This window comes from Candoia aspera, chromosome 1 (assembly GCF_035149785.1).
Source record: "Candoia aspera isolate rCanAsp1 chromosome 1, rCanAsp1.hap2, whole genome shotgun sequence".
Taxonomy (NCBI): domain Eukaryota; kingdom Metazoa; phylum Chordata; class Lepidosauria; order Squamata; family Boidae; genus Candoia; species Candoia aspera.
The window spans coordinates 173,219,839-173,247,430 of NC_086153.1; the positions used below are offsets into that span (position 1 = coordinate 173,219,839).

At 37.0% G+C, this 27,592-nt stretch overlaps 1 protein-coding gene across 2 annotated transcripts in view; it reads left to right on the forward strand.

Annotated features, from left to right (window-relative positions):
- The window catches only part of PLEKHM3 (pleckstrin homology domain containing M3), a 94,943-nt gene that overhangs the window by 57,961 nt on the left and 9,390 nt on the right, over positions 1 to 27,592 (forward strand). Inside the window, exons 5-7 of one of the 2 annotated variants that reach the window (XM_063317934.1) lie at positions 791 to 984; positions 11,404 to 11,467; positions 27,169 to 27,326. In XM_063317934.1, the coding sequence (XP_063174004.1) occupies positions 791 to 984; positions 11,404 to 11,467; positions 27,169 to 27,326 (416 nt within the window). The remainder of the gene's footprint in view (positions 1 to 790; positions 985 to 11,403; positions 11,468 to 27,168; positions 27,327 to 27,592) is intronic. The other variant, XM_063317935.1, reaches the window with a different exon arrangement.

The following is a 27,592-nucleotide window of genomic DNA, read 5'->3' on the forward strand; positions in this document are numbered from 1 at the left end:
TGCAATATTTCCCTATATTATTGAAATACAAGCCTAAAATAATGCTGAAAATCCCTAACTCATTTTTAGAAGTAAGGAAATACAGGGAGATATCTATCATTCTGCATATTATCCTTTGTGCACAGGTCAGCAGGTGAAGCTATGTCTACAAGATATTAAGGATTCATCTTAACACTAAAAGAACAGCCCTCACCAGAGTTGAAGGCATGCATTGTTTAAAAACATACATTTATGGCTGAAAAGTTCTCTGTTCTCCCACCACCATCATCACAATTTGTTCCTGAAAGTGAGTGGGAATTCAGAGAGGAGAAGTATTTGTTTATCCTTCAACCCTTCTTAATCATTTGCTGTGTCGGGTTTTTAGATTTCACACAGGTTTCCCAGTCAGAGACAAAATTAAGTAGAAACAAGATAACCAGGCAAGAGAAAATACTATATATGGCAGCAGCCTTTTGCTACTTACATGCTCTATCTAGTCTTTGCCAGTGAGTTTACATTATGTTCTACAGACCCTGGTATGTGTAGATTCACTTAATATCTGTGTGTAATTAGCATAATTTCTAGAACTTTCCACTAACTGAATTTTGGTTGTTTGAAATGTTTAATGCCAGAATTTAGCTTATATCTACATTATAGCTTCTTTTGGATGCTTTTTTAAAATAAATAAGGTTATAGTATATCTTCTTATAACACAAATAACACTAGTATAATACCACTGAGGGGGAGATACACCGATTGCCTGTGAGCAGATTTTATTAGAAGCTAAGCTTAATGGATTTCCCCCTTTTAGGTATCAAAGCAAGCCAAAGAGTTCCTGGAATATGTTTATGAAGAGCCCCTGATTGACATCCAGCAAGAAAATCCTATATTGTACAAACATGTTGAGCCATTGGCAAGTGTGGCCCGTCTGAGACAGCAACTGAAATCCCTCCGAGCCTATTTATTCAGCTGCAGAGCAGCAGTAGCCGAAGACCTGCGAAGGAGGTAGGACAGAGGAACAGTCAAGAACAAGCTTCCTTGGGGCCATCTTCCCCTCCTTGGCCATCTTCCACTTCCTTTCCCTGGTTCCCATGACCCAGCAATTAAAGTGTAGCCCATTATGTCTGCCTCTGAAGGGTAACTGGATACCTTCAGTGCAACTGGATGGTTCACTGCCTGAAGGAATCTCTGATTCATCAGTCCTTCACTTAGGGATATTAGGAACAGAATGCCTAAGCAATTAGTGCCATGGGATAAATTTATTTTAAAATTTTTGCAGCAAAGTATAATTGTATATCATCACATTCCAACTATGTAGTAATAGATGATACAATTGCAGCACTTGAAAAGCTGACCTATTCAATGTTAGGTTAATATGCTAACTAATTCAGCACTGTCCTGCTGCCTGAGAACTTTCTACACTGAAAATGAAACACCAGAGTAGACTCAGGTCCCTGCATAAAAGCAAACTTAAGTTGCACATGGAGCCCAGGATTCTTATGATTGTGATTAATGCTGGAAGAGCAGCGGTAAATCTAAGTCAGTCATCATTGAAACAAAAAAAAATCAGCTGTTCTTGGCACCCTAAAAAAAGTATAGTGAAAGTTCTGGGGCTTGGAGAAACTTTTCTTCATTTCCCCTGTCACTGTCTCATCTATCACTTTAACAGTGGCTTCAGCTAAAGGTAGGAGTGAAACCAGGCTTGTTTTTCAAATAATGACTTATGTCCCTTCTAGGCAGAACACAGTTTCCAATCCCTGAAAATGTGGGAGGTGGGAATAGGATTTCCTTTGTCCCGTGGGCCTATAGAAACTACTGAGCCCCAAATACTCCCCATTTGCTTTCTCTGGCCTGCGATCTGTTGGGAGAGCAGCATAAAATACGGAGAGTTCAGTCTTTCACTACTACCACCACCACCACCACCACCACCCATGTCCCCATGACTCTGTGTCTTGATGAAGAAGGGGAGAATATGAAAACATGGTGGTGGGGGGGTTGCCTTGGCATCTTCATCCATTTAATCAAAAGGAGATGATCTTGGCTGTGTAGGAGATAATCTTGGTCAGTGTCATGATTAATAATGTCAAAAACCAATAAAGACACTAATGTTACTAAAGTGCCTAAACTTAATAGCCATATTCCTATTATAAATCATTTGCATTTGTCTCTGTTGGGGACTGTAAGAAAAAAGGAAGTTGAAAAGCTCTGCAGTTGAAGAAGGCACATGTGATATTTTACTAATATTGTACAAGAGTCACCTTGCTCTTCCCTATCTATCTATAGGTACCATTTACTTTTTAAAGACTTCCTTCATTTGTAATACTGGCTATAATATCTCCTTCAATTAGTATGAGACTGAAGGCTGGATGCTTTATGGGAGATTCAGTTCAGAAAAGGCATCAGAGAAAGAAATTACAGGCTTTTGATTAACAGCAAAGCAAAAAAGAATGTTTGATTAAAATGAAGAGGCAGGGAGGGCCCAGGCAAGTCAATGAAGAGGACAGAAGAAAAGAGATCAAAGGAAGCAGAGAGTGAAAAGCAACCAGGCTCGAAGACACGGGGCAAAGGGTGGGGGACGAGGATACCAGCAGAGGCACGAAGAGCCAGGGCTGATGGAAAAAGGTGATCGAAAAGGGTACCAAGGAAGCTGTGAAGAGGCATTCAGGGTAGTGCAGGAACAAAAGCAAACCTGAGAAAATAAGAGCCATTGCAAGTGACAAAAGACAGAAACAAAGGAGGATTAGAGACTAAAGAAGCAGTTGAGTGGGCATGGTGTAGAAAATGGAGAGGATAAAGTTAGGATATAGAGGAAGAGTACAGAGAGCTAAAATGTTAAATCATTATCAAACTTTGTAAAAAGTTACATTAAGCTTATCGTTGGGGGTGAGAAAAGAGTTGAACGTGGGGGTGTGTACCTGTAGAAGGTGATGGGGAGGTAACAGTGAAGATGAAAACAATCTTGTTATAGATTAAATAACATCTATAAAAGGCTTATGTTTGAGCAACAGTACAAAGTTTAAATTTCTCTCTTATACTCAGATAAGCTGTAACTAGCCTTGGACTTAAAAACCCATCTGTGTTGTTATACCTGGGTTGAATCTCATAACTTAATCAGCATGAGTGCCACTGGATCTACATCTCTTTCTTTCACACCGTGGTCCCCAGACAAACGATATTCACAGTTTCTTTTCTCCCCCGCCTTCCTGGTGGCATGTGTCTCTGCCTGTCTGTCCATCCATCCTAGGGTTTTTTGTACTACTTTAGTTTATGTTCTGCAAACAAAACAACACCTAGCAATTATCAACCATATTATTTACCATTTCATGGTTTTCAAATTGAAATTTGTTTACCATTGGTGAGGAAGTAAGCTAACTTTCCTTGAAATTCTTTACTTTTTTGCTGCTTGTTCTTAAGTCAGGTATGTGAATTTCTAGCAATTCTGAAAACATTGTCATTATGTTAGAATTTCATAAAGCAAACTGTAGCATACTATGAACAGTGTGTGGCAAAGAGGACTGAGAATAGGGTGATTAATCTTGATGGTACTCTGTTATTTTTATGGTATGGACAGCCTTTCTTATAAGAAAAAGCAAAGAGTTAGCTGTAGCTTTTCATCCATGCTTGTGTTTTAAAACATGCAAGGTATTTCCAAAAGCATGGCAAAATGGATGCCCTGCTGTGTGCTAAAACTTCTGGTTTTTGGAATTTTATTTGTGTGTGCAAATATATGCGTATATATAAAAATATCAGTTGATATATAGCTGACAGATCTATAGAGAGCTCTGTCAGCCTGCATATTAATTTGTGGAGAATTGGTTTTGAATTTCACAGACTATCAAGAGAAATTCTCATGGAAGTTGTTGCTTTGAATTGTTTGAGGAAAAATGGAATATAATAATATAAATGTACTACATAAATTATACATATATATGCCAAGACAGATTTCTGTCACCTAATATGTAGGCTGTGAGAGTAAAATAGATTATAAAGGATGCTGCATTTGATTAAAGACCCTTTAAAATATTGTTTCAGTCTCAAGAGGTTGCAGCAATTATCCCATGAATTCCATCTGTCATATAAAATGTCACCCATATAGAAACATCTCCAGCTCTGTCCACTGCCACCAGGGCTCCAGGTCTGATGAAATCTACACAAGGTTTGTTCCTGTGGATTTCCGTGCCTCAGTCGTTCATGTCCATTCAGGAATTCAATACTGCTGGGGAGCTAGGCCGAAGAAGCAGGCCTCCAACTCCTCCTACCTAGGTAATGTCCAGTGCTCTTCCGTGCAAGGTAATATGTGGCAGGAGCCCAAAGCCCAAAGCAATCTGCCAGTCATTCCATGGTTTGTGCTCTCACAACATTAAAATCTACAGCTAAATCTTCCAGCATTTACTAAATTGAAATGTTTAAATTACCAGAGAAAGGTTTGTTTGTTTGTTTATCAAAAAGTCATCTACAGGATGCTTCTTGAGACTGAAACAAGATTTTAAAGGATCTTTAATCAAATGCAGCATCCTTTATAAACTATTTTTCAGGGGAGGAGGAGTAATTTATAAAATGGATTATGTGCAGCTCACTGGATCTCAGTAGACTGCAGAGAGTTCCTTTCGCTTTATCAAAGATTATTCAGCAATGATACAATATTTCATACAAAATGAGATGGCAGTTATTTTCAACATAAATCAAAATAAATTTCCTTCTCCAACCCTGGAGAAGGTTTTTAGTTGTAGCAGAAGGCCACAATCACAGCAGTGTCTAGCAATTCATTTAACAACTGAATCAAAAACTTTCTGTGTTTGAAAAGGTTTTCTGCAGCTATCATGACAGAGAGGAAGAAACACTTGAAAAGGTTAAATGCTTTTAAACATTTTAAAAGGTATTTTTAAAAAGCGCCTCAGCTTTACTGATCATTTTCATTAGAGCCGTAAACCTTTTGCTTTTAAATAGTTGCAATTTCACTTCCAGTCAATAGTGCAAAGAAAAAAGCGGTCGGCTGATAAATAAGGGTAGCAAATCTACAGGTAGTCCTCGGTTAACAATGGTAATAGGGACTGGGAACTCCATCACTAAGCAGAAAATCATGTGGTCGTGGTGACTTACGATAGCAGTTCTGGCAGTTCCAGCTGTGGTTGTTCAGCGAATACAGCATGGTCGTTAAGCGAGTTGTCATGTGACCACAACTTGTGTCCTCCTGACAGCTTTCCCATTGACTCTGCTTGTGGAAAGCCAGCAGGGAAGGTTGCAAATGCCAATCGTGCTGCCCAGATCATGATCACACGACTGCGGGGACACTGTGATGGCCTCAACTACGAGGATGGGTCATAAGTCCCACTTATTCAGTGCCATCATAACTTTGAACAGTTGCTGAACTGTCCTAACACTCAGAAATCACGCTGAGACGAGGAGTAGGTCTCTAGTGTTTATTACTGCTACATTAACAGAATCCTAACAAACTGAAGAAGCGTGGGAAAAACCCAGACAGATAAACCCCAAAAGTTAAGGTGGGTCTGATCTGTGAATGGCTGCTTAATTCCTCAGTACTACGCATGCATTTTCCATCCTGGATCGAGGCCCCCTCCTGCTCGCCATCAGTACTCATGACATGAACAAGTGGTTGTTAAGCAAGGACTGCCTGTATTAAAAATGTTCTTAAAAAACCTTCTTAAACTACTGCATTTCTAGTAGCAAATACAATTTGAGAAAAGCCATTCAAATACATTGGGCATGAAAATTATTGTTAAAATAAATAATAAAACAATATTCCATTTTTCTACTGTATACTGCCTGTAAAAATTGTACTGAGTTTCAAATTTGTTTTCACATTCAGAAAGCATTGCCTGAAAAACTGGCTCTAGTTATAGTTAACATATATTTATCACTTTAATATATGCTTGAAGTAATCTTAAAACTGCATCTGCCAAAAACAATAACCAGCTCCTTGTTGAAATACATGGAAAGGTTGGCAACCTAAATTTTTTTTGCATTTTTTTACATTTTCTTCAAAAAATCATTTTCAGGTATGAACAAAGCAAGTTTGCTAATAAATGTTTCTAATTAAGTAAATTCTGATTTTAAATATGAAAGAATGTGAAATATTCAGATTATTATATTAAAACCCTTGTTAAAAAGAAATATGTGGAAATAGTTCTATAACAAAATAAATCAAATCAAGCTCACCCATCATCCAAACCATGTTTTATTTTAATCATAGCTTATTGAATAAGCTTTAGTGATGAGGTGACAATAATATTAAGCTATAACCCACATCTTAACTTTACTATTTGTGAAATAGTGGAGTTCACAAATTATCCAAAGCAACAAGACACTTTATGGTTTTGTACAATGTTTCTGTATTGATACAGCCATCTTATCTTTAACACAGTTTATCCCAAACTGGCAATCTCCAGATGTGTATGAAATATAGTTCCCATCAACCGTCCCCAGGATGATGGGAATTTTAGCCAAGTTTATTTGTAGGGCAGCAAATGGGGGAAAGAAGAAATCAGAGAATTAAAACATTTTTATTGAATCAAGACAGGAACAATGTATTTCAACTTCTCTGAAATAATTGGAAAATTAAAATGAATATAACAAAATTGAAAAAACAACAACCCACAAACACTGTGTCTTCCAGGGCCTTGTGCCTGGAGATGTCTATTATTTATCAGTATAGCATTAGTAAAATTGTTGATGCAAACTAAAGTAGAAAATTATTATTTTTAAGTTTTTTTACTGGGAAAGTCTGCCTTCTTCATTATTTCTGGATTAAAATTATTGACACTATCAGAAAAATCCTGGTCTTTTTTCCATTTATAAGTAGTAAGTAAATTGCAGGGAGATATTTGGATGGCTTTGTTTCAGTTGTCAGGTCAGCTCTCACAATTTTTCTACACATCTATCATTTTTTAAAAGGTCTAGACTTAAATTTATCTTTTGGCTTATGGTTCAACTACTGTATCCTTTAATAAAGATTATCTTGTATATGTAAATTGCTACAAGTTGTTATTTCCTATTTGTAACTTTATGAAAGTAATGTTTTGTCAAACTGCTCTTAAGCAGTCAGATTTTACTGTGTTTTTAATATGTTTCATTTATAGAAGAACATTTGATTTATGCATCCCGGTCCCCCCTTGATTTAAATGAATTCCAATATGAATATCTGCTTGCAGTCATTTTGGTCTAGCTATCAGATTATTTAATTCAAGGGAAAAATTATAACAATCTGATGACAAACTAGCTGTTAATGGCCTGCAGATATATATTGCTAACAAAAGAATATAGCTACACCCCCAACACTTTGCCTCAGAAGTAGACCCCCCTTTATAAGTTTTGTTTGCAGTAGAATGGTGGCGATCACTTTTTGTTTGTGCAGATGCATACCTGATAAAGGTAAAAGGTGAGGATGGATGAAATGTCTTGGAGGTTATGCTTCAAACTAATTCCATCAGCAAAGAAATGAAAAAACATGAGGAGCGCCTTGTAGCCCAAATCCCTCCAGACCCTCTCAGATCAAAAGGTTCCAACTGAGAAACAGATGGCTTATTTGCTCTCCTTTTTTAAGTGGTTCATAGAGAAGTGGCTCCATCATCTTCTTTCTTTTCCTTCGTTTCTTTTGTTTATTTTTTGACAATTTATATCCCACAGTCCCATCTAATAAAAAGTTTCTCAAGATCTTGAAGAATAAACCAGAACCACAGAATACTTTTTTGGAAGAAAAGCAACAAAAACCAAGCTGCTTAGACCTAGCCAATTCTTTGAAATAATTCATTTTAAATAAAACTTTTCTATGTTCACATCTACAAAAAACTACCAAAACAGATTTTCGGATTGCTGAACATGAACATAATATTAATACTCACTTTTAGCTTAAAGTTTAATAGTGATTCTTAGTCTTTTCAAGAGATACATATATATACATGTACATGTACATATACACATACACATACACATATATATATATATATAATCTACTCAATTATTTACAACTAATTAATCATATATTAGGAAGCTACTATGTCCATGATATTTCTAAATCCCTGGTTTACTCATTTGTATTTTATTCTTGTATTTTTTATTTTATTCTTTTTATGTTTCTTTTTAAACACGTTACATATTTTCTTTAAAGTGTCTAATAAAAATAACAACTGAAATGAATTTGAGATGGAACACTGCTTTGTAGAAGTGTTCACATTTTAATTCTTTATGGAATTATTTTCATATGGATTGCTTTCTGTTGAAAAATGCAGTAAATGCAAAACTTTAAGTGCTTTCTTTCAGTTACATTTTAGAAATCATATGAACTACAGAGAATAGTCATTTGGAGAGGGTTGCCATCAAATTGTAGGCAGCATCTAGTTCCTTTTTTTCCTTTTCCATCTTTACCAGATGGAGCAATCTCCTTGTTGGATCTTTATCTGGAGTAAATTAACAGTGGTGAGGGTAAATAATTAACTTTTTTGTGTATGAAAACAGAATTACTTGTTCTTAATGGCAGTTATAGGACTTTTAGAAGCTTCTGATTATAATGATTTAGAAAGCTCCCTTTAGAAAGTTTGGGGAACCTGGGTCTGCTGTAAGATGCAGAAAGAGGGAGAGAAAAAAAGTCCGAAGGGCCAGTGAAGGAAGGCACTTGGGACTGGTCTTGTTGGCAGAGTTCTAGAAAGCCTTTGGCCCAGGAGAGATCAGAAAAGTCACACACCAGGCATTTCTATAAAAATAATTTTATTTACAGAAAACAAACATATTTAAAGGCTGTTTGCTGAGAGGAGAGATTTCTCTCAGCTGCATTTTCTCTGCAAGCCTACACAGAAGGGAAACTGAAACTAAAACAAGTTCAGGCAAGTTCCTCCCTTTAGGCAATGCAACCATTAACACATGAAAAGGGGACAATTAAATTCAACCTCTTCACCCAGCCAAAATGATTAGTTACCATAGTAACCTTAATCTGTAGTAGAAAACATATTAACAGGTCTCCTCATCCATCCCTCTGTTTGCTCTTGATAGACACTGCTCTCCTTTCCTTGCCTCACTCTCCTCTTGGATGACCAGACTGAGTTTCTGGCTGAGGGCAATTCTAAGGGCTTCGGATGGTTTATCAACACCACCCATTCCTAGAAAAGAAGGGCATGGTAACCTCTTGATTAAAATACTCTAACATGCTCTATTTGGGACTGTCCTTAAAGGCTAGGTGCAAGTTGTTACTGATGGAAAATTTGGATCCAGTACTTGCTTCAGTAGCATGTGTTTTATGTGAGTTACGTGGTTGTTAATCTGTTTCAGGTTAAATTTAAGGCATAGATGTTTTTGTGTAAAGTCCTTTATGGTCTGAATTTAAGATATTTGGGTCAGCCCTCTTTCTTCATATATATACTATAACTCTCTTTTTTAAACCTGGGGGATGGGAATCTTTAAATAATGCCAGTATTTGTTAAGTGAGTGACCCCTAAGGTTTGGAATTAGTTTCCATGGGTAATGCCACAGATTTGGGAGCTCATTCCTTTTCTATAACTGCTTTATTGGTACTGTTTTAATATGGGTTTGTTTTATGGTTAATTTTTAATTTGCAGGACTCAGTTGGACTGGATGTTTATTCACCTGTATAAATGATAATATTTTCTGGTGCTCTTTTATGCACAGTAAAATTTGGCTAAATTTGTCCTGTTTAAACTAACCTTGGGCCAGCCTTGGGATTTGTTCACAATACTACTTTTGAAGCACTCAGCCCCAGGATGCAATTCAGCTGGTTCCATCCATTAGGCATATGATCTTCATGGCCCTGAGGGTCCTTTGCTCTCTCTGAGTGTGATGAGGGAAACTTCTTAATGCACTTGGAGTGCCATCATCAGCTGCATTCTGCTGTTTACTTCCATCAAAATGAACACGGCACATTTCCACAATAAAGAGAGGTTCCATAAAACCACCCAACAAAATTGAGTAGCTTTAGTTTTTAAAAAAGCTTTTCCTCTAACTTAGTTTCCATGGTAATGGAAATAAGTATATTTTTCATACTGTAACTCTTTTGCTGATAATGTGCTTAAGTGTGTTTGCCACATGCAATCCTTAAGAGTGCTTTCATTTGGAATTAAATTGAGGTAATGTTGGAATATCAGTATCTTCCATTTCTTACAAGACGCAAATCACGTTTTTGCCCAGTACATATTTTGTGTGTTTTCATGCATTTTTGCTAATTCTTTATTTGAATAATATTTAAAGTATATTACATTGGCAGAAATAAGGTACATAGCTTCAGATTATGATCATAATACTTACATTTAAAGATAAAAAATGATTGATGTGGTGGTGGTTGAACTCACCATACCTAAATATAATTATTATATAACTACTGTACATCTCAAGTGTATTTCTATATATTTGAAGCCTATTTCTTCCACCAAGTAGTGGCACACCCAGAAATAGTAACCTAGTATTCAGGAGTGCCTTTAAAAAGTGCAAGTTGCTGGCTCAACTCAGAAGTGAACTTAATGGATGACCTTCTATACAAGCTGAGGGTGACAAAGTGGGAATCATTGGTGCTCATGTTAGATAAAAATAGCATATACCTGGCATCAGGTATCTCAAGGCCAGGAAAAGAAAGTTCACATTTCCATTGACTTGAAAAGATGGGAGAAAACACCCAGCATGCAAAGCCTGGCACAGACAGATCTATAGGACTTGGTTTCTGTGGTCTGAAGTAAGCAGGTATGCTGGGTTATATATGGCTCCTGTCTTGTCTGCAGTAAAACAACTTACCTAGTCATGCTGCATATGTGAGTTTCTGCAAGTTCCTGGATATGAAGTTATATGATTGGAGAGTCAGGAGTTATTGATGTGCTTGATGTGAAGTCTGCCACCTTTTGGAAAGCTAACATCCTTATTTGTTACCCAACTCTATTTGTAACAAAGGGCTAATGTTTTCCATTTTAAGCGTTACAAGAATTAATAGGAGTAATATATGTGAATTGTTGTATATATCCATCTACGGTGGAGGTTTCATGCAGTCTTGGCTCCTGTAGAGAATCCTGCAGAGATTTGGGAATGAATCAGAATAGATTACCCCTAGGCAAATTTGGAATGGGCATGATATTTCTGGAGTCTTGGATCCAACCCTAAAATTGAATTGAATGGTGATCTACTAGAAATGTTCACCTGTTTTCTGAATATAGTTTTTTTTCTTTCTGCAAACGCACATGGGCCAAGCCTTTTGTTCCACTCTCTGGAACAGAGTGTACAACTAGAATCTATTAACCATGAGGGTGCATGATACCCTTTTTATCCTTTAGGAAATTTCCAAAGAATATTTTGCTGCTTGCATTTATCATTTTTCCTTCCTTCCTTCCTTCCTTCCTTCCTTCCTTCCTTCCTTCCTTCCTTCCTTCCTTCCTTCCTTCCTTCCTTCCTTCCTTTCTTTCTTTCTTTCTTTCTCAGAATTTTTCCCAGAGAGTATCTTCTTCAGCAGATCCATCTATATTCTCTGGCAGATCTACAGCAGGTGAGTAGCTTGAGTATGTCCAGACGCTAGCTATCAGTATTTAGAGAGAGAGAGATGGAGATTCTCAGTTCAGTTTTTCTCAACATGTATATTAATGAGCATTCTTGAAATTTTTTCAAGCCTTTCCTGAATGATAATTTAAAGAACAGGTAACTTGCTAACTTACGGTTTTTAACCTATTAATAATTATTTATTAACTGATGTTCTTGAAAACCAGAACAAAGTACAAGATGAGTTGGTTTCTTTTTGCCTTTAAAATGAGTAAATTCTGTGTTAATATAAAGTGTCTATGGGAAAAATAAGCTGAGATATTTGATAAGAATCTCACAAATCAAAGTGGTAAGTAGGGTAACCTGCAAACAAGAAGGATACTGATTTTTCTTTCAGGCAGATCTCTCTATAAGTAGATGCCATAATAGAAGTCTACTTTACAATTGCAATTGCCAAAAATTCAGTGATGATATTTGTGAACTGATTTGAATGTGTGAAGTGCATTTACAGAAAATGCTTGAAGTAATGAGTAAATACAGCACTGCGTTATGTGGAAATGATTTGTGATAGTCCCAACTCCACACTGTCATAGTAACTTACCTGCTGAGTATGAATGGACTTCAGGCTTCTTTGATCCTCCTAAATTTTTTGTAAAACTCCAAAAAACACTTCCCATACAAAAGATACATACTTCTAACAGAATGCTCAAAGCATACTTTGAATCTAGGAATTTATTTTCAGTGCCAAAAGTGAACTGAGCACAGACTACTTTCATACAAAAGGCCATTTCCTGCTTATTCCAAGCTTATGTTATTGTAAAAGTCTGAAATAGATGTTATTAAAAAATACTGTTGCTATTACAATATCATGTGGAATTACAAATCCTTTATCTACTGCAGTTTACTAGAAATCTGCTGGTAGATCCTATCTTACCTTCTGCCCAACCTTCCTTAAATAATCTAAGTGCAGGATAGAATGTAGCTTAAAATAAGAAAATCGGTTTCCCCAGGTGATAGTGTGTAAATTTCTAATGTTTTTTGAACTACCTCATTTCAAATATGGACTTGGAGATGCTATCCACAGATTCTCAAATTGTCTGGAGAAGAGGGGAAAGAGTAAAAGGAGCAGGGTTTCAGACTCATATTTCATCCGTTTATTTAGCTACTCTGACAGATAATTTTGTGTGTTGATATACATTTAGATTTTTTCCCCCTCCTGTGCACTTCAAACCTTTCATCGTGTAATTCAATTACTGTTGCTCCTGCTCTGATGAGTAATTTTTGCTTTTAATCTAGCTCAGTCCTTATTATCAGCCTAGAAAGTTTTCTACTACTCTTTTGTCCTTCCCATCTTGTTTCATTACTTCTTATGTTTAAAATAAAATTGTCTGCTTCATTTCTGTCAAAAAGATGTATTAGAAAAGGTTGAAAAAAACAAGATTAGGACCCCTTAAAGGTACTTTAATGATGATGATGATAATGATTATGTGCCATCAAGTCGGTGTCGACTCTTAACAAACACATAAATAGATTTTTTCCTGGATGATCTGTTCCCAGCCTGGTCCTTCAGATCTTCCAATGATATACCCATCACTACAGTAATTGAGTCCATCTGTCTTTCTGTTGGTCATCTTTTTCTGTTCCTTCCAGACTTCCCAGCATTATAGGCTTCTCGAGAGTACCAGGTCTTTGCATAATGTGTCCAAAATATGATAATTTCAGCATGGCCATATGTGCCTTCACTGAAAACTCTGGATTGATTTGTTCTATGATCTATTTGTTTGTGTTCTTGGCTACCTGTGGTGGTCTCCAACACCAAAGTTCAAAAGCATCGAATACTCTTTCTATCCTGTGTGTTCAAAGCCCAATTTTCACTTTGATAGGGTATACAGGGAAAATCATTTCCTGCATGATTCTGATCTTTCTTTGTGGCATATCTCTTGACTACTTGTTCCCTTACTGTTGATAGTTGATCCTAAAAGGCAGAAGCTGTCCATCATGTCAGTACCTTCATTGTCAGTTCTCATTAGTTTGGTCTTCTTTAAGATCATTAGTTTGGTCGTCTTAGTCCAGTTTTTTCACTATGCTCCTTGATTTTCATTACTAGAGCTTCCAGATCATTTGCATTTTCAGCTATCAGAATACTGTAATCAGCATAGTACAGGTTACTGATGATTCTTCCACCAATTTTAGAGCCGCACTCAACTTCCAATCCAGGTTCCCTCAGTATATTTTCAGCATATAGGTTGATTATATAAAGGGACAGTTTAGAGCTTTGTCTCACTTCTTTGCCAAGCTGAATACAATCTGTTTCTCCATGTTCCTCTGGACTGTGGCTTCCTGACCTGCACATAGGTTTTGCATGAAGATAATGAGATATTCTGGGATTCCCATTTTCCTAAACACATTCCATAGCTTGATGTGGTTGACATGATCAAAGGCCTTTCTGTAATCAATGAAGCAGATATTTATTTCTTTTTGGTATTCTTTGGCTTTCTTAATTCTCAAGCATGCCTCCGCAATTATATTTCTTACTCCTCAGCCTTTTCTAAAGCCAGCTTGAACACTTCAACTGTATTGGATGATCCTAAGCATTCTTTTGATGTTATGTGAAATTAAGGATATTGTATGATGATTTGCATACTCTGTTAAATTTCCTTTTTTTTGACATTGGTATGTAAATTGACCTCTTCCAATCTGTTAGCCACTGTTAGCCATTCTCCAGATTTGCTTGCATTATTTGGTTAGAACCTTTACTGATTCTCCTACTGTTCCTTGCCATATTTCTGTAAATATTCCATCAATTCCTGTAGCATTCCAACTTGGTAACTGGTTGTTACCAGTTACAGATAGAGATAGAGTGCTGATCTAACTCTGTCTTCTAGTACTAGAGGTTCCTGTATATAGGGAATGTCTTCTAAGTTATCTTGGATGTTGACATCTCTACTGTACAGAATGTCAGTATACTTTTCCATCTTTGTTTGATCATCTGGGAATTAGTTACTATCTGTCCATTGGTGTCCTTTAGTACAGTATACCAATCTGAAGCTGGAACCACCTTCTGAGTTTGGAGATCTTCTTTATAATTCTATTCACTCTGTTTTTTTGTTTTGGTGCCTTCAAGTCAGCATTGACTCCCGGCGACTGCCTGGACAACTCCCTACAGTTTTCTTGGCAAGATTTTGGAATTGGTTTACCATTGTCTCCTTCCTAGGACTAAGAGAGAGTGACTGGCCCAAGATCACCCATTTGGCTTTGTGCCTAAGGGGGAACTAGAACTCACAGGCTCCCATTTTCTAGTCTGATGCTTTAACCACTACATCAAACTGTCTTGCCTATTCACTCTATTAGAGGCTTATTTATCACTTTTCACACATTCCCAGAATATATTTTTTCCATCAAAATTGCTCTGTATTTTCTCTGCCACTTTTAATCATTAACTACATGTTTTGTCACTTTTTCCTCTTTATATGCAATACTTTCTTTCATCTTTATTCTTTGCAGAATTCTCTTATATGTATTTTTCCATCATCCACAGCCTCTTTGATTTCATCATCCTATATACTAATGTGTTTTTTTCCTTGCATCTTCCTAGAGCATTGCTACTGGAAAATATTCAAGCTTGGATGGCCTTGGCAAAAGGAATATTGATGCATATTTCTTACTGTGTTATAGATAAACTGGGGGGGGGTGCTAACTTTGTATCTGAATTTTTTTCTAAAGTGAAGTATCAGAACAAAGGTAAAACATCATTTAAATCTCTGTATCATATTAAATTACTTGTTTAAATGATGCAATATTATATTTTTACAAATATTAAGGGACCAACTATTATTAATACTAATGTTAATATTTTAGGAAATACAGTTACATTCTGTTGGCTTCCTGTCACTGATGGAAGGCACTCAGATTCAACAGAGACTTCTACTAGATCCTTCACCTTCCTTACGCTATTTGCCATGTTGTTCAGAAGTGTCTTCCAACTCTCTGGAGCAGTTTTAGGTAGCTTAGGGAAGAGGGGAAGATATCCCCAATTGCATTGCTCTATATCACTTCTCAAAAAGCCTGAACACAATTGGATTAAACTTTTTGATACCTGCTCTTCAGGGATTTAATTTCAGCAACACTTCAGGAGTGGCCCAAGCCAGTCAAGGCACTGAGTCTGAAACACATAGATAGGGCCCTTTGCTTAGTCACAGAACTGAGTGGAGAAATGGCTTGCGTGAGTTATATAGGTGGTATAGGGAAATAAAGGAAAGTAAACTTTGATTGTTCCCTATAGGATCTCTGCAGTGCTGTTGCTTTTGTTGTAGGATCAGATCAAGCCCAAGTTTTTAACAATTTTGGTGGATTTTTCTATGGCATAGAAATATCAAGCAAGGTTGGGAGAATATAAGCCTTGTACTTATCCCACTAGATTTACTATGTAAAATACATTTGGACTGTAGGAAAATTTGTACATTATAACTTAAGAATTACATTCTTAATTAATTAATTCAACGTAAGCTGGCAGCCTTTTCTAGCTGATAGAGATGAGAAAATGTATATTTATCAAGTCTTCCTTACTTTCTTTCCCCTGGAGAACATGGAAGCCTGTGAATTTCAAAGTTACTTCATTTTGCATTTGTGGATGTGGAAGAAGTCAGTGAAGCCTCTTAATTTAGGAAATATGTCTGGACCTGATTTACAGATTTGGGCTGCTAACCTATATCCACTCTTTGGGAATAAGTCCTATTGAACTCATTGGGATATTTCTGAGCACTTGAGTGTTGAATAATATTCTAAATACCATTTCTTAAAAGCTTGAACAAACAATTGAGTAAGCCTGATTGAATTAATTATAAACTACATTTCTTCCATTCTAACATTTTAAAAATTGGGTTTAACATTATTAGTGAGTATATGTGAATGAACAGCTGTTTTGCCCTAGGTAGCAGTCTTTGCAATGTACTTAAAAGACAATCCAAGATCACTCCACTGCATAATAGTTGTTTAACATTCAACATGCTCTATGAACAGAATAGTTTAATACAAAGAGGAAAGTGTGAAGCAAGAGGACCTTAATTTTATAGATCTATCCAACTAGTACTTAGTCCTCCCATAACTTAGAAAGCTTCATGGGTGCAAATAAGAGAGCCTTGGGCAGGCCTCTGCATCAAAGCAAAGTAATAGTTCTCCTTAATTTCCTCTTCCCCATCTCTAGTCCCACAAAATTACTTTAATAATAAAAAAAATTAAGTAAAATTAATTCTGCCAGTGACTGCAACCAGGTTCACAGCTAATTCATCTGTACAATCCCACTAGGTTAATATTTGAATTATTCACTTATTTGTTCACATAGGCATATGACAAAATTAGGAACATTCAATTTTAAATCCCCCTCCTTAATTTGTTTCATGTATGTTGCTTCATTGACTGTGTACCCGCGCTTCATTACCTTGACCTTTAGATGAGAGGAGTCAAGGAACAACCCCCTGCAAAAACCTCAAAGCCTATCTTTAGGCTTTACTCTTGAAGGATATACTAGGAAACCTTATTGTTGGAGTGAAAATAAATACACTAAACTCATGTAATATTTTTAATAAATTAAATTGTTTCGAGATTGCTCCAGAGAGACAAATTAGAATCCATTAGAATCCATCATTTGTAGAAGTAGTACAGCTTTGCATCCTCAGAAAAGAAAACAATTAAAATAATTAGCTCAGGAAATACATATATATGGCTACCTTTTATATAATTTTTGGTTCAAAGAAAAACATTCCTACTCAGCTGAAGTGATACAGGTATAGTAAATTGCAACTTTGGGCTTTCCTTTTTAGGTTGCCTGATTATATCACTGAAAAGTATGGGTTTGAGTGTTAAAGTTAGCAGGCAGAAATCAACCTAGCTAGAAAAAAAGAAATACCTGCATCATAAAATTAGTAAAAAGAAATAAAGTGTATAGGGATCCATGGCACACTGAGGTACAGATTGCAATATTTTACATGTTCCACTTGAAGAATATTAAAGACTATTAAACTATTAGATGCTGCTTTGCCAGAGGATGGCTGTCCTTTGGATACAATCCATTCTCTGGTTGCCACTCTATTGTTGTCGTTGTTGCTCCCAATGACCAGCTCCTCACCAACAGATGGGAGATGGAGATGAATTCTGTCGCTAAGGAAGCTAAAGCATCTCAAAGCCTAAACATATCTGGCTGAGCGCTGCATCTGTGAAAGGAGGCTTGTGGCTAATCTGGCTCAATTACTACGGCAATGGGAATACAGGTGCATTTCTCAGCAGATTTCAGGTGTCTTCCAAAAACAGAAAATTGCTTAGATTCTCTCTGCCTTTCTGCACTATCTGTAAGGGAAGTAGAAAAGATCTTGAGTAACAAAAGATCTTTCAGATCTTACTTCTAAATGTGCAAAAATCTTCAGAAAAGCCTGTATGGGGCTGGAATTTATATGCATGCCAGTTCATATACAAACAGATTGTGCTTGTATAACATATTTAAGCATCTCAGTTAAAGATAAAGCAGCTGCATTTTTATAATATGCTGAGCAGTTAGGTTTCTTTGTTTGTTTGTTTAGTGGCTCAGCATGTAGTTCAATCCCAGCCTGTTCGGTTAATTTAAGTATTGTATAAATGCAGGAAACCAGTCATTTCAGCCATCAGGTTAAGCATGTTATATGAACACAACCATAGCTGTAGCCTTTTATCTGTTCAGGTAAATACTCACATAGTGCTATTGCCATGTATGTTTCCAAATCTGACACTCCCATGATGTAAATCAGAGTTAACAGGTGAACTGGTATTTCTAAAAGTCCTTGTTTTTAATAAATGTTATCTTCGTGGAAATAATTCAGATCATGAAAAGACCATTTAAATTACGCCCTTTGTGTTGACTTACAAGGAGCCTTATCGTCTATATAATGATAATGATTAACACACTGACTTACAATGGAAGGGTCATAAGATAATGTAGCCTTAACACTGTCTTCCCAATGGCAATCAAACTTGGTATGGAAGTTCTGTAACCTCTGTAACTTCAATTATTAACCTAGCCTTCAGCACTACACCATACAGTGCAACCTTGTTAAATTTAAAGAGAGTAACTATAAGCTTACCTTCTTTCTGTTGGACTTACATTTGCCTTGCTTGGAAATAGCTACCATATGTACGTTAGCTTGGAAATCAATGTTGATCTGTTGATGCAAAGTTTTATGGAACTTTATACTCTATCAGCTAAGGATACTTTATTCTAATTATTTCTGCCTAGATGTTTAATTTAGATGGTTGACCTAGATTGGACTACATTTTAAAAGTTTTTTTAAGCTTTCTGTAATGCATCCATTCAACAGACAGGATAATTTGGGTTAAAGACCTGCTGTGAAAATACAGAGTAACATGGTACACCTTAGTTGTCTCTTAGCCTTATGCTCCCATAAGTTGCCAAATACGTTTATATCCATATAAAGAACAATGGAAGTGCTTCTGTGTGGTGTTGAGTCCATACAGTGGGCTACAGTTTGAAAACTGATTGCTGTGGAAGCTTGTCAGTGGCATAAAGAGGCATTCAACTTCTCTAACTATGACTCTTCAGATCCACATGTATCTGTGGTGCCTTGTAGGAAAGCTTTCTATATCACTGGGGTGATTAATGTGCTCCAGAATAGCTTTCAAACAATATAGTGCCTGTATCAAACACCATCGAGATTTTCGTGAAAGTCATATCGTTTCAGGTTGTCTGTGTTACTCTTAAAATAATGAGCGTGGCTTTGCATGGTATTACATATCCATGCTCTTTTTTGGATTGTTACTTTGTAGTGGCGAAAAGGTTTGTACATCCCAGTGATCTACTGATGGAATATACACTCCCAGAAGGGTCATCCATGATGTACCCTGCAGAACAAAATGGTGACTAATTCCCAGTATTCTACCAAGAAAAACAAAACATGTTTAAATCAGGAAGGCATCAACATGATATTGGAAGATGAGTCTCCCAGGCTGGAAGAACAAAAAGAGAAAATGAGTTATATCTTACTAAGCAAAATAAAGAAATTAAGGGTAACAAGAAAACAAGGTATTTATTTTAAAAAATTATAGAAATCAAGGGAACTTGTTATGCAAGTCTGGGCATGCTTAAAGATAAAGAAGGCAAAGATCTATTGGAGAAAGAAGATATAAAGAAGTGGTGACATGAATATACTAAGAAATTGGACAAAAAGATCACTACATTGATGATATGGATTAAGATTGGATCACTGAACTAGAACATTCTGAAAAGTGAACTTAAATGGGCCCTAGAAAGTATTGCTAATAACATGCTGCAAGACTTGATGAAATTCCAGCAGAGCTATTTGAAATCTTACAATATAATTATGTGGAAGTGTTACCTAGGGTTTATCAGCAGCTATGAAAAACACAGCAGCGACCAAAGGACTGTAAAAGATTTATTTATATTCTAATACTAAAAAAGGGCATTGCTACAAATGCTCAGGCTATGGAATAACTGAGCTTATCTCACATGCTAATAAAATAATGTTCAAGATTTTGCAATCTTCAACAGTTCAAAGAATGAATGAGAACTAGCAGATACAAATGCTGTATTCTGAAGAGCCAGGGATACCCGAGATCCCATTGCTAACATCCGTGGATAATGGGAAACACAAGGGAGATCCAAGAAGATGTCGGGGTTTTTTTTATTGATTATACTAAGGCTTTTGACTGTGTAAACCTGAACAAATTGTGAATAGTCCTTAAAAAAAGGGAGGGGGGTGTACCTCATCTGCCTATTGAAGAAATTGTATGATGACCAGAAAGCAACAGTTAGAAGGGAGTATGGAGCAACTAAATGGTTCAGAACTGGGAAAGGGTGTATGCTGTCATTTATTTAATATATATGCAGAATACAGTATATCATGAGAAATACAAGCATGAAGTCCTTGGTTATTACAACCTCTAAAAACCTAGAATTTATTTGAAACTGTAATAAAGCAGGAATGTATTTGTTTCATATATTTCCATTCCCCTTCCCATGTAAAATATATCTAGCAAGTAATTTTCTACTTTACAAGCACATGAAGATAAAATTACTAATGTGAATCTCTTGTTTGCGGTAGTGGTTTTTGCTTTTTGTTTTGCTTCTTAATGTAACTCAATTACTACTCATGTTTGACATAGCTCAGTCATCCTTATGAATCCTGGTAGAAAGAACTTTCCACATTCCAGGCTCAAAACACTTTTTTGTGGGGTAGGGAAACTGATACTATAGGAAGATGCCTTCAATACTATAGATCCCCAAATTCTCTTTTTCTGATTGTTAAACTTCTGTTAAACCTATTTGTGTAACTACATTCCTTCAGTGGATTTTTTTTTTCATCTCCCAGCCACTTTTTAGATTTGGAGTGAAATATCCATTGTGCAGCTTTGTAAAAAAGATGCAGTCAGTGGTATGGTTTGTGTACTGTGGTTACCTCATAGTTGTAAGGCCAAGAGGCATGTTCTCCATGTTAATATGTTTTCTACTACAGATTAAGGTTACTATGGTAACTAATCATTTTGGCCAGTTGAAGAGGTTGAATTTAATTATCCCCTTTTCACGTGTTAATGGTTGCATTGCCTAAGGGGAGGAACTTGTATGTGCCAAATTTACAATCAAACCTTTTATCTGTGGCACAATTGGCTGTATGTCATAACATTTAAGAAAAATGATTGTGAGTTAAGTAAAAATGGAAAATGGTGTGCTACTGGTATATTAAAAGACTCCTTGTACATTGTGCAAAATGCAAGGAAGCCAAGCTGCAAGGCTGCAGTTGGCAACATGCCATATCATGACCAATGTGTACACCTGATGCACAGGAGATTTGGTCATGCTAATTTCAAGTATATAGCACAAATGCCACAGCTGTGTGCTGACCTAAAGATAAAACCCTGTGACAAATACTTAGATTGTATAGTTTGCAAAGAATGCAAAACACTAAAAGCTCCTGTGAGTAACCACAATGACAGAGTTACAACTAGACCTTTGGAAATTGTACACTCTGACATTATTGGTCCTTTTGCTCCAAGTCTTGGACAAGCAAGGTATGCAATGACCATCATTTATGATTTCTCAAGATACACATTTATCTACATCTTAAAACACAAAGATGAGGCATTTGAGAAATTTAAAGGTTTTGTGACATGGGCAAATAGAAAATTCCCTAGGCCTGTATCTGCACTCCAATGTGACAGAGGAGGAGAGTACCTTTCTCATAAATTCAAAAGGTTCCTAGCAGAAAAGGGGATAGAACAAATTCTTTCTAACCCTTACACCCCTCAGCAAAATGGTGTTGCTGAAAGAAAGGGCAGAACCTTGCAAAATGCGATGGAATGCATGCTTAAAGATTCACATTTATCTTTTAAGTATTGGGGAGAGGCAATATCTACTGCCTGTTATGTACAAAACAGATTGTATAACTCTGTGATTCAGGACACTCCATTCCATTTGTTTTATGGTGTGAAACCAAAGGTAAACCATCTTAGAGTGTTTGGTAGCACTGCTTGGGTTCATATTCCAAAACAACAGAGAAGGAAAGGAGGCCCCACAACAAAGAAAGCCATCTTTGTTGGCTATGAACAAAGCCAGAGGAGCTACAGGTTCATAATGGGAGAGAAATTAATAATTAGCAAAAGCGCTTCTTTTGCTGAACAAAACTGGGGGAGATTAAATTCTAGCTCTCCAGTTGATCTGACCACCACAAGAGAACAGCAAGGACTTGCTGATGGTGATCTTTTGCCTGATGAGGACATTAAACCAGAAAAGCAAACTGAAGGTTTGTCTGATGAGACAGATGTTTCTCAGGAAAATGATAGGAGTCAAAATTTAAGCCCTGTATTACCTCGCAGATCTCAGAGAAGTAATAAAGGCGTTCCTCCATCACGTTTTCAGGCTGAAACAGTAAAGGCTTTTCACATATTCACAGAACCTGAGTCTTTAGAACAAGTGAATGCTTTACCATCTGAGATTGCAAAAAATTGGCATTCTGCCATGCAACAGGAGTTAGCATCCTTGAAAGAAAATAAAACATGGAAACTGGTAAATCTACCTCCCAATGAATGCTGTCTAGGTTGTAGGTGGGTTTTCAAACTGAAAAGGGATGCTGATGGCAAAATCCAAAAATATAAAGCCAGGTTAGTTGCAAAAGGGTTCACTCAAAGGAAAGATTTGGACTTTGGCAAGACTTTTGCACCAGTTACTAAAGGTGAATCAATTAGATTACTGTTAAAAATTGCTGCACTCAAAGGAATGTCAGTTCACCACTATGACATTCAAACTGCATTTCTCTATGGTGATTTAGACCACAAATTATACATGCAGCAACCCCCTGGCTATGAAAAAGGGGAGAATCTAGTCTGTGAACTGCAGAAGTCAATCTATGGGTTAAAACAAGCTGCTAGATCCTGGAACCAAAAATTAGATGAAAAACTGCAGAATTTTGGTTTTGAAAAAGGAAAAACAGATCCCTGTGTATATATGAAGAAAGACAAACAAGGCTGTACGTATCTGTGCATTTATGTTGATTTGCTGCTGTTCACACCAACAGAAAAACAAAGGCTTGATTTTGAAGCCTGCATGAAAAGCCATTTCACATTAAAAAGCCTTGGAACTGTAACAAATTACCTAGGTTTAGAAATACACAGGAAGAAGGATGGCAGCTTTCTGTTAAACCAAAGGGGAAATAACGTTCAAATATTGTGAATGGAAAGACATACAGAGTTGTCAAAGAAAATTGGTTTGCATCTTATTCTGTAGTATAAAAAGGGGAGTGTTAATATGTTTTCTACTACAGATTAAGGTTACTATGGTAACTAATCATTTTGGCCAGGTGAAGAGGTTGAATTTAATTGTCCCCTTTTCATGTGTTAATGGTTGCATTGCCTAAGGGAGGAACTTGCCTGAACTTGTTTTAGTTTCAGTTTCCCTTCTGTGTAGGCTTGCAGAGAATATGCAGCTGAGAGAAATCTCTCCTCTCAGCAAACAGCCTTTAAATATGTTTGTTTTATGTAAATAAAATTATTTTTATAGAAATGTCTGGTGTGTGACTTTTCTGATCTCTCCTGGGCCAAATGCTTTCTAGCACTCTGCCAACACTCCATTTATCTTTGGTACCCATAAACAGCCCTTACTAGTGACAACAGTCTTTTTGCAATCTGCAGAATATCCACTTTCTCCACTGGTCAGATTTTTCCTAAGCTACTTGACAATCCAGCCCTCTCTCATAGAGGTACCCATGTTACCTTTACTGCTAATCAGGTTTCCTCCTGCTGCTAATCTTCCTCATCAAACTAACGTAGACCTTGCAAAGCCTTCCATACAGTATTTCATTCATGCAAAAAGGAATGTTTATGGTGATCTGGTTTTGTATAATTGTTTAAATAATGTACAGTATTATTATGATCACCTACAGGCTGCCTAGTTAACAGATGGACAACATGGAGCCCCTTTACCACTTTTTTTAAATTTATTTTTTATTTTCTATCCCGCCTATATTATTTTTATAAATAACTCAAGGTTCCTCCTCCTATTTTCCCCACAACAACAACCCTGTTAGGTGAGTTGGGCTCAGGGAGAGTGACTGGCCCAAGGTCACCCAGCTGGCTTTCATGCTTAAGGTGGGGCTAGAACTCTCCATCTCCTGGTTTCTAGCCCAGTGCCTTAACCACTAGGTTGTGCTGCTAAAATTTAGTGCTGTGTGTGTTTATTGTCTTTTTAACCCAATTAGAAGCAAGTGGATGTGTTATATTTAGGGCACTACAGTCGGTAAAAACAAGACCTGGAGCTGACTGTAGTTCAGATCACGAACAACTTCTTGCACAATTTAGGATCAGACACTAAACACTAAAGAATGTTCAAACTATCGAACAGTGGTACTCATCTCACATGCCAGTAAGGTAATGCTCAAGATCCTGCAAGGTAGACTTCAGCAATTCATGGAGCCAGAATTGCCAGATGTACAAGCTGGGTTTAGAAAAGGCAGAGGAACTAGGGACCAAATTGCCAATATCTGCTGGATAATGGAAAAAGCCAGGGAGTTTCAGAAAAACATCTATTTCTGTTTTATTGACTATTCTAAAACCTTTGACTGTGTGGACCAGAACAAATTGTGGCAAGTTCTTAGTGGTATGGGGATACCAAGTCATCTTGTCTGCCTCCTGAAGAATCTGTATAACGACCAAGCAGCAACAGTAAGAACAGACCATGGAACAATGGACTGGTTTAAGATTGGGAAAGGAGTACAGCAGGGCTGTATATTCTCACCCTACCTATTCAACTCGTATGCAGAACACATCATGCGACATGCTGGGCTTGAGGAATCCAAGGCTGGAGTTAAAATCGCTGGAAGGAACATTAACAATCTCAGATATGCAGATGATACCACTTTGATGGCTGAAAGCGACAAGGAACTGAGGAGCCTTATGATGAAGGTGAAAGAAGAAAGTGCAAAAGCTGGCTTGCAGCTAAACCTGAAAAAAACCAAGATTATGGCAACCAGCTTGATTGATAACTGGCAAATAGAGGGAGAAAATGTAGAAGCCGTGAAAGACTTTGTATTTCTAGGTGCGAAGATTACTGCAGATGCTGACTGCAGTCAGGAAATCAGAAGACGCTTAATCCTTGGGAGAAGAACAATGACCAATCTTGATAAAATAGTTAAGAGCAGAGACCTCACACTGACAACAAAGGTCCGCATAGTTAAAGCAATGGTGTTCCCTGTAGTAACATATGGCTGCGAGAGCTGGACCATAAGAAAGGCTGAGAGAAGGAAGATCGATGCTTTTGAACTGTGGTGTTGGAGGAAAATTCTGAGAGTGCCTTGGACTGCAAGAAGATCAAACCAGTCCATCCTCCAGGAAATAAAGCCAGACTGCTCACTTGAGGGAATGACATTAAAGGCAAAACTGAAATACTTTGGCCACATAATGAGAAGACAGGACACCCTGGAGAAGATGCTGATGCTAGGGAGAGTGGAAGGCAAAAGGAAGAGGGGCCGACCAAGGGCAAGATGGATGGATGATATTCTAGAGGTGACGGACTCGTCCCTGGGGGAGCTGGGGGTGTTGACGACCGACAGGAAGCTCTGGCGTGGGCTGGTCCATGAAGTCACAAAGAGTCAGAGGCGACTAAACGAATAAACAACAACATTTTATTTAACCCGTCTCCATCCCAACAAATTTCCAAGCCAAACATTTTGTCACTGTTGTCTCCAGTGACATTACTGTAACACTGTTGTCTCCTGTAGCCCTCAAAGGGCTGCCTCGTTTTTTGTTTTTTGTTTTGTTTTTAAATAAAATTACAGTTCTGACTATTAAAAAGTTGCCTGATGCTATAATATAGTAAAATGAAGCCTGGATGACTTAGTGCTGGACATACAGTATCCTTGGTTTATAGTTCAGGTTTCCTCATTCCAGTCATCTTTGTTTATGTCAATCAACACATGTATGCCCCATCATTAATAATAGTCCACTGTTTATTCTGTTTCCTTATTTTTGTCGAATATCACTTCCCCAGATCTTATTTAGACTTTTGACCCGCATGAGTAGAATTAAATAAGGAAGAGCCTTTTTTTCTCAAGAAAAACTGCTTACATTACTGACTAGGACACTGTTATAACAGCAGCAGAGTGCTGGCCTTGAACCTTAATTTTAGATGGTGACCTTTATGAATTGTTTAATGTGCAGCATGAGGGAATCTTCCTATAACATTGCCGTTTTCCTACATCCCAAGCAGATGTCAAACTGCACAACTAGCAATAACTTTTCTGCTTCCTGTGGCTGCAAGAAAGCACATATTTTAGCATTCCCATTTCGGGACAGTACTGTAACCCAAGCAGTTCCCAGGACTTCCTGTGCTGCCTACATTTTTCCATTCCACATCTGTGCACTGGCTTCAACTGTCACGTACAGAAGTACATTGAGTATAACTGAGGTAAACATTCCAGTGAAATATGCATTTCCCAAATAAGTTTGAGATTATCTCTGGATATTGGACACTTGAAATATCAGTCATGGTAGCATATTGCTTGAAATAAAAATTGTGCTATTGCCAGATATTTGGTAGGTGTGTAAATCAGTCATGTTTAAGCAGCCATTGAATATGGCTATCCACATGCTGGGTGCATTTCATGGATCTTAATTTTTTTTAAATGAAGCATCTTATCTCATAATAAAATTCTGTCTGAAATCTGTCATCTTTCAGAAAGAGAAATTTTGAATTAGGTTTGGTGGGCAGATGGTGTCTACTTTTATAGACGAATATAACGCTATACAATAAGTAATATAGTACTAAAAATGTTGATACAGACAGTAAGACTTAGAATGCCGTCCAGTTAACATCACACTGAGAAAAAGTGTTATGCATCATCCAGCTTTTATAGAATAATATGTATAGATATCAACTGAGAGACAAGTCTTTTCAGATCTTTGCCAGCATCCTTCAGTGCTTCCCACACCTTGAAAATGTGAGCCTTAAAATGATCCACTTTTACTGGATCTCATTTCCTGTGTTGTTCATCTTCATTTTCCTTTGCAGTCTTAAGCTTAAGTATTCTCATTCATTGTACCATCTACAACAGTAGAAAAGCATGGGAATGGACCTCAGTGAGAATTGCTCATTGTAAATGAAACTGATATCTTTTCATTCCTTTCTATGATTTATCATGATTTTTTTTTCCTGTTATCTTCCAGGTTATCGAAGGGAAGCTGGCCCCTTTCCTTGGGAAAGTAATAAAATTTGCTACCTCCCATGTATACAGCTGCAGCCTTTGTAGTCAAAAGGGATTCATCTGTGAGATCTGTAATAATGGTGAAATTCTGTACCCCTTTGAGGACAGTTCTACAAGCAGGTTAGAAATTACCATTTGTGAGTTACATGCGCATGTTACTATTACAGATCCATAGAAAAATACAACAGAATAACTGGGAACTGGGGAAGAACCCAGTTCATGTTCTCTCTTTGCTACCTAAAAAATTCATAATTGAGTGAATAAACTAGTTATTGGATCTGAATGTAGCGGAGAATGATGATTTGGACACTGAATTTAGCAATTGTATAAGTAATTTCAGGGCAAGGGTTGGATTAATTGGGAAAATGATTTCTTGTAAAATCTAC